An 8,026-nucleotide genomic window follows, 5' to 3' on the forward strand; every position below is an offset into this window, starting at 1 on the left:
TCACATTCTTGGAGATCTATCTGATGTAATCTTCTTTTGCGGTGTGTTTGTCGAGATCCGATGAATTGTGGATTTATGATCAACTTATCTATGAATATTATTTGAATCTTCTCTGAATTCTTTTATGCATGATTTGATATCTTTGTATTTCTCTTTGAACTATCGGTTTGGTTTGGCCAACTAGATTGGGTTTTCTTGCAATGGGAGAGGTGCTTAGCTTTGGGTTCAGTCTTGCGTGATTTCACCCAGTGACAAAGTAGGGGTAGCGAGACACGTATTAAATTTTTGCCATCGAGGATAAAAAGATGGGGTTTTTATCATATTGCTTGAGTTTATTCCTCTACATCATGTCATCTTACTTAAGGCCTTTCTCCGTTATTTATGAACTTAATACTCTAGATGCATGTTGGATAGCGATCGATGTGTGGAGTAATAGTAGTAGATGCAGGCAGGAGTCGTTCTACTTGACACGGACGTGATGCCTATATTGCATAATCATTGCCTTGGATATCGTCATAACTTTGCGTTTTTCTATCAATTGCTCGACAATAATTGGTTCACTCACCGTATTATTTGCCTTCATGAGAGAAGCCTCTAGTGAAACCTATGGCCCCAGGGTCTATTTTCCATCATATTAGTTTCCGATCTACTATTTTGCAATCCTTTATTTTCAGATCTATAAACCAAAAAACCCAAAAAAAAATTGTTTTATCTTTTGTTTAGTTCTATCTATCTCTACCAGATCTCACCTTTGCAAATGACCGTGAAGGGATTGACAACCCCTTTATCGCGTTGGGTGCAAGTGTTTGATTGTTTGTGAAGGTGCATCTGTTGGGGACTTGCGCGTTTCTCCTACTGGATTGATACCTTGGTTCTTAATTGAGGGAAATACTTATCTCTACTGTGCTGCATCACCCGTTCCTCTTCAAGGGAAAAACCAACACAAGCTCAAGAAGTAGCAGGGGCGGGCCGTTAGCTAACCTTATTGTACTCTCTTTGTCGTCCGCTAGCTGATGGCAAACTCTCTTTGCCGTCTGCTTTTATCATTCTTTGCCGTCAGCTAGCGGACGGAAAAGCGTGGACTACCCACCACAGGGCTCCAGTGGGCCCCACCTATCTCTTTGTTGTCTGCTTTTGGTGTCTTTGCTGTCAGCTAGCCAACGACAAAGAGTGGACTGACGACAAAGATCATCTTCGCAATCAGTCCTCTCTTTGCCGTCTGCTTCAGGATTACAGACGGCAAATACAGTCTTTCCCGTCAGCTAGCAGACGACAAAGAGGGGGGTGATGGCAAATTATCTGCTTCCTGTAGTGTAAGGAGTTAGTTACAAGATTATGTATTATGTAACGAGTAAAGATACTTGCCGATAACGATATTGAACTAGGTATGGAGATACCAACGATCGAATCTCGGGCAAGTAACAAACCGACGGACAAAGGAACTACGTATATTGTCATAAAGGTCCGACCGATAAAGATCTTCGTAGAATATGTAGGAACCAATATGGGCATCTAGGTCCCGCTATTGGTTATTGACCGGAGAAGCATCTCGGTCATGTCTAAATCATTCTCGAACCCGTAGGGTCCGCACGCTTAACGTTCTTTGACGATATAATACTATATGAGTTATGTATGTTGGTGACCGAATGTTGTTCGGAGTCCTGGATGAGACCACGGACATGACGAGAAGCTCCGGAATGGTCCGGAGGTAAAGATTGATATATAGGATGATAGTATTTGGTCTTTAGAAGAGTTTCGAAATGCACCGGATAATTATCGGATCACCGAAAGGAGTTCCAGAAGGCCACGGGGGGTTGTTGGGCCTAACGGGCCAAAAGAAGGGAGCACACCAGCCCACAAGGGGGCTGGCGTGCCCACCTCCTGGCTGTCGGCCCTAGGAAAGGAAAGGGGAGGGGCTAGCCCCCTCATGCCTTTCTTTTCACAAGGAAGAAGGAAGGGGAGGCGCCCTAGGGGCCGCCGGCCCCCCTTTCCTTCCCCCCACGCGCCAAAGAAGGAAGGGGGCGCCTAGGGCAGGCGCCCTAGGGCAGCCGCCGGCCCCTTGGGGCGCGCCTAGGGCTGCCTCCCCTCCCCCTCCACCTATATATATGACAGGAGGGGAGGAGACGCCAGACACCACGATTCACCAAGCCATGTGTCGGCGCCCCCTCTCCCCTCTAGTTCATCCTCTGCTCTAAATCCGTTGTGCTTGGCGAAGTTCTGCGGAAATAGTTTCACCACCACCGTCACGACACCGTCGTGCTGCACGAACTCATCTACTACTTTGCCCCTCTTACTGGATCGAGAAGGCGAAGACGTCATCGAGCTGAACGTGTGCTGAATGCGGAGGTGCCGTGCGTTCGGTGCTTGATCGAAACGGATCGTGAAGTTGTACAGTTACATCAACCACATTGATAAACGCCTCTACTTAGCGATCTACAAGGTATGTAGATGCTCTCGCCCTCTCGTAGCTACGCATCTCCATGGATAGATCTTATCTGTCCGTAGATTTTTTTGTTTTCCATGCAACATTCCCCAATAGTGCTATCAGAGCCAGGTCTATGCGTAGTTGATATGCACGAGTAGAACACAAAGGACTTGTGGGCGGTGATGTTCATATTGCTTACCACCTATGTCTTATTTTGATTCGGCGGTATTGTGGGATGAAGAGGATCGGACCAACCTTACATGTTCACGTACATGAGAACGATTCCACTGACTGACATCTCCTTCCATTGGTCCTATGTGCTCTTTTGATTTGAAAAATTCTTGTATCTGGAAAGTAAAAAGTCTCCTTAGCTGTAACATTGTTCAAAACATGTGAGTAGCAGAACGGTGGTCAACAGCGCAAAGAAGGTCGTTAGGGCATCTACAACGGGGGCGCTTAGCATAGGCGCTAGGGTCAAATCGCCGGTCGTTACACCCAATTTCCCATCCGTTTTTTCCTACTCCCTGCTAAGCCCAGGATTTGCCCTAGCATCGACTCCACTTCTTGCACCGACGCTATATCTTTTTTTCTTCCGCACCAGCACTAAAAAATGCTCCGTATAAGCGTCTGTCCCTTGTCATTAGCGTTGGAGGGTAGGATGCTAACACCGCAAGCGCCCAAGCATTGGAAATGCCCTTAGGGCATCTCCAATGCTGAGACTCTTGTATAGGCGCTAAGAGAAAATAAAAAAAGGATTCTATGTCTTCAATGTAAGAGTCCATGTAGTATGCATGTACTATGCCTGTTTAACGCCCGTGTAAGAGTCCATGTCTCCGATGCTCCATGCTATGCATGGATGCAACACAAAGAAAAAAAGGAACAGGCAGCTACGCTAGCGCTGCTCTCTCCAACACAGGAGCGCTGTACGAATAGTTGAGTCCACGAGATTTTTCAGGTCTTTTTTAGCGTCCATGATAGCGGCTGGCTCCTCTGCAAGAAACTCACGTAGAAAAAAAAGACAGGCGCCCGACGACAGGAGTTGCGTCGGGGCAAGCTAATATCCTGGTATCCACGAGGAATTGGGTGAATCGGCCAGGATTGGAACCCTAGCGCCCGTCTTAAGAGCCTGCCTTGTGAATGCCCTTATGCGTCGGTGTGGGTCCATGGTGTGAAGGCGGGGGATTCGCAGCGGTCGCCGTCACGTCTCCGGTGAGGTGGCCTTCTACTTGTAGGGTCTTCCGTGTGAAATTGGCAAGTCTCCTCGGCGTACAGCAAAGAAGTACGTACTAAATACGTATTTGTGATCTGGGGCCTGACCGCGTATTTAGCCGCCTCCCGGGCTACAGAAACGAAACGGAGCACGAGAAGAGAAAGAGAGGGGCTGTTTAGTTTCTAGCCACACTTTGCCACACTTCATCTTAGGCAACTTTGACTAAGTTAGCTGGTGTTTCGTTCTAGCCACACCTTAGGCAAGAATTTTTTTTATGAGCAGTAAACCCCACATGTCATGGACATAAAAAATGTGATAAAATTCCCTTGAGCCAGTTAAGATGTGGCTAACAATTTAAGCAATTCAAGTTAGTAGACAAATATGGCAAAATAATATAACAATATAAAGCAAACACAGTCACGATCCAAACAGCCCCTCTATTCTCCACACGCGAGACGTGAGCGGAAGGTGCCACGCCCACGCGGTCGTCGGCTGGAGACACCTCACTGATTACGCGACCCACCCACCAGCACAACGCCCTCGCCGCCCGCCGCTCACCTGCCCTCCGGCCGCATAAATACAAGGCGCCCGTGGCGGAGATGGGCACCGCTTTTTCCTCCTCCTCTTCCACCCCAGAGTCCAGAGCTATGGCGCTCGCCAAGGCCAAGGAGATCGTCGCCTCCGCTCCCGTCGTCGTCTTCAGGTCTGTGTCTCTCCCCCCTCTCTCTCACCGATCGCTCCTGCCATGAACAGACGCTGCTGAACTCGACTTGGAAATTCGGTCTGTGATAAGAACTGAAAAGGGGATTGAGATGAGGATGACGGAGAATAGATCCTACACTATTTCCGCATCTTATCCCATCCCTACGAGTAGAGCATATTCGTTCTTGTTTTTTATTTCCTGTTCTTTTTTAATTCTTTCCCGGTGGAGGAAGAAAGCTGCCTTAAATATATTTAATCAGAAGAAATTTTGAATCTGTACCCAAATCCTATTGGCTTGTTTGAACTCTGGATGCATCACGGCCGTGAAATTAAGGATCCTCTTGCAAGGGATTGGAAAGTTGTTAGGGGATTACGGGGATGTTTTCATGGATCTACTAGCTAGGTTTATGTTGCGTCTTAAATATTTGGTCCAACTACTGTCTGTACCTGTTCCGATGATGATGAGCTTAACTACTACTCCCTCCGTTCCAAAATAAGTCAAATGTGTGCTTTTAGTTCAACTTTTGTGTTGCGTCCTAAATATTTGGTCCAACTACTACTGTTTGTACCTGTTCCGATGATGATGAGCTTAACTACTAGTCCATCCGTTCCAAAATAAGTTAAATGTTGTGGTTTTAGTTCAAGTTTTGTGTTGCGTCCTAAATATTTGGTCCAACTACTACTGTTTGTACCTGTTCCGATGATGTTTGTGACGACATGTTTGATGCCCAATGATACATGCCCTGTTATTTGACACATCAACATCAAACATGTAGTACGTAGTACTGTATTTGTAATGACATGTTTGATGCCCAATGCTACGTGCCCTGTTGACGCTAACTCCGATTCATCTGATTCTTTGGGCTATCTGCAGTAAGTCTTACTGCCCTTTCTGTGTACAAGTGAAGAAGTTGTTCACGCAGCTGGGAGCAAGTTTCAAGGCCATTGAGTTGGACACTGAAAGTAAGTAGAATTGTCCTGTCTCTTGGTTATTTAAATTTCACTTAAGTAGACTGTATGCACCTAAGTTTCATGGCCACGGGCTCCCAACAATTTATTAGATGAATAATAACCTTAAGTTCCCTGCATCCGGATGTTGCTGTGTACTGTTCCGTTGAAATAGTGTACTGCATACTGCTGTGGCCCGGAAAAGAATTTAATATGACAGCACCATTTCTGGAACAATGATTTTGTAAGTAATCAGTAAGCTCACTAAGTAATGATGTGAGTGTGATCTCGAATCTCTTGGGAGCTTTGATGATTGGTTAGACAATAAAGAAGCAATTGAGTTTTCTGGCAACAAAGAAAAAGCAATTGAGGTCGCAAGAACCCAACTATAAATCACTATGTAATCTAAGTGCTATCATCAGAACGTCAGATTAGTTACTCTTCTCTTTAGTGTTTACATGCTATGAGTAAAACATGTTTCTTTAGACTGCTCCCACCCGTACTATGCTACTACTCATCTATGTTCATGATAAACATCAAGCATGTTCTAAGTTCTAGTTGCATCATGTATTGGCTCTGCATTGGGATGATCGGCACAGGTCTTAGGAGAAACTCTTATTGAACTAACCCATGTTATCTTTTATGAAGGCGATGGACCTGAGATTCAGTCAGCTCTTGCTGAATGGACTGGGCAGAGGACTGTTCCCAATGTCTTCATCAATGGAAAACACATCGGTGGCTGTGACGGTGAGCTGATTTGCTCCCTACAACCATGTTAAACTGTTGATTGTAATTATGGTTCTATGAACAAGCAGCAAATTCCATTGTGCAAGCTTGCTTTCTTGCAATTGGATTACTTTCTGACAGTTACTCACATGTCAACTCTTCTGTGGCAGATACTGTTGCACTGAACAAGGGAGGGAAGCTGATTGCTCTGCTGACAGAGGCTGGAGCGATCTCCGGTTCTTCTTCGAAGACCACCGTCACTGCTTAGCTCTGTTTGCGAGTTGTCGTGGTCGACATGTTAGTGTGTTACATGATTTACATCGTTCCCGTGTCATGAAATAACGAAGGTGGATGTTTAGCAAGTTCAGGGCTTGTTGCCCGCAGCGACTGTTAAATCTCAGTGTAAAACTCGTTAGAAATAAAGCAAATTATCTTGGTGATATCATCAAACCCCAAATTACTGTCGTTCTTTTGAATATATACATGTCACTCTTTATTGTTTCCCTGCTGGAAGGGAACCGTAGACGCTTAAGGCAGAATTAAGTTTCAGTCTAAGTCGTGCATGCCAGAATCTGCAGCTCAGTTTGTGCTAAAGGAGGCGTTCTACCGCCGGTGACCAGCCATTTTCAGGTACAGCTTGTACACCACCAGCTCCTCGTCTTCGTCCATTGTTGCCTTCCCCGCGGGCAGCTCGCTGTGCGGGAAGTCCTTCCCGAACCCGTACTCCTCCATCCACCATTCGGTCCGCGACACCCGCCTCACCGTCGCGTCGTCTTCCCGGTACAAGAACGCGCGGCGGTACCCTATGTCCCCGCCATTGCCGTTCACGACACGGCCTTCGCGCACCAGCACGTACGCCCCTGGCCCTGCCCTCCGCGGGCGTGCTTTGTCCTCGTCGTTCTCCTCTAGCTCGCGCCGGCGCCGGTGCACGGCGAAGAACCACTCGCACCGGTCGTTGGCCGCCGGGAACGCCACCGTGAGCACAGCCGGGTGCGCGGCGAAGACGTCGGGCGTGGCGTACATTCTGCACCGCCGCGGGTCCCCCAGGTTGAGGCTGTCGAGGTAGAGCTGGACGAGCACCTGCGGCTTATTCATGTCCGGACGGTGCGATGGCGAGGCGGGCTCGTGGACGCCGAGCATCGTGTGGACGATCCCGCCGCGCGCCGGGTAGAGCTTGCAGACCACCATGTCGAAGGCGGCGGCGGCAGAGCGGCAGTCGCCGTACTCGTCCATGCGCCACTCGGTCTCCCTGGTGGAGGCCGAGCCGACCTCGGCCTCGTCCTCGTAGTAGCGGAAGGCGTGGCAGTAGGCGGCGCCGCCGAGCAGCCTGGCCTCGCTTCCGAGGCGGTACGCGCCGGGGCCGGCCCTGCGCCGCCCGCCCTGGCATTGCGCGCGGCACACGAAGAAGAACCACTCGGGCCGGCCGTTGGCCGGCGGGTACACGGCGGAGAGGAAGCCGGGGTGCGCGCCGTAGACGTCGGCGTCGTGGATCTGCCGGGGCAGGCCGTCGCACCGCAGCGCGCGGCGCAGGGGCAGGTACCGGCCGACGATGGCGTCCGGGGTCGGGTCGAACGCTTCGTCGGGGGAGGCGTTGACGGCGTCCCTCGCCGTGGCGCGCGGCGGGGGCCTGGGAGGCTTGCCCGATGTGGGCGGCGCCGGGGGAAGGACGATCCAGCCGTCGTCGGTCTCCTCCAGGTCGCGGAGGCCGGAGGAGGCCGGCATGGCCTCCGGCGGAGGCTTCTTCCTGGCCGGCGAGGGTTTAAGGGCGGGCCAGTACATGTTTGTGTGCCGCACGCTACCGTTCCGCGCCTCCAAGGGTGCACGCAAGATCGTTTATGTCAACGCGAAGCGCGCGGTTCAGGTCCCCGAGGCGGACCACCCCAACGGGTGAACTAGACGTGGAGGTCGAGCGGGCCGGCCTAATCATGGATCGGAACGGAATCCGAAGCAAAATACGGCTGCACGCAGAATAAATCTCCTCTTTTTAGCGGAGAAATCTCGTTGCCAGTTTTATT

General features: G+C 49.7%; 2 protein-coding genes across 2 annotated transcripts; one reads left to right on the top strand and one right to left on the bottom strand.

The window, feature by feature from the left end:
• Nucleotides 1–4,030: 4,030 nt before the first annotated feature.
• On the top strand, nt 4,031–6,468 carry LOC109745770 (glutaredoxin-C6). The gene is made up of 4 exons (XM_020304885.4): nt 4,031–4,338; nt 5,212–5,300; nt 5,934–6,032; nt 6,182–6,468. The coding sequence occupies exons 1-4, from the start codon at nt 4,235–4,237 to the stop codon at nt 6,277–6,279; spliced, it is 390 nt and encodes a 129-aa protein (XP_020160474.1). The 5' UTR covers nt 4,031–4,234; the 3' UTR covers nt 6,280–6,468.
• Nucleotides 6,431–7,814, bottom strand: LOC109745769 (uncharacterized). Its single transcript, XM_020304884.4, has one exon. It carries the CDS (start codon nt 7,788–7,790, stop codon nt 6,615–6,617), a length of 1,176 nt encoding a protein of 391 aa, XP_020160473.1. The 5' UTR covers nt 7,791–7,814; the 3' UTR covers nt 6,431–6,614.
• Between the last annotated feature and the right edge of the window lie 212 nt (nt 7,815–8,026).

This window comes from Aegilops tauschii, chromosome 2, assembly GCF_002575655.3.
Source record: "Aegilops tauschii subsp. strangulata cultivar AL8/78 chromosome 2, Aet v6.0, whole genome shotgun sequence".
NCBI lineage: Eukaryota > Viridiplantae > Streptophyta > Magnoliopsida > Poales > Poaceae > Aegilops > Aegilops tauschii.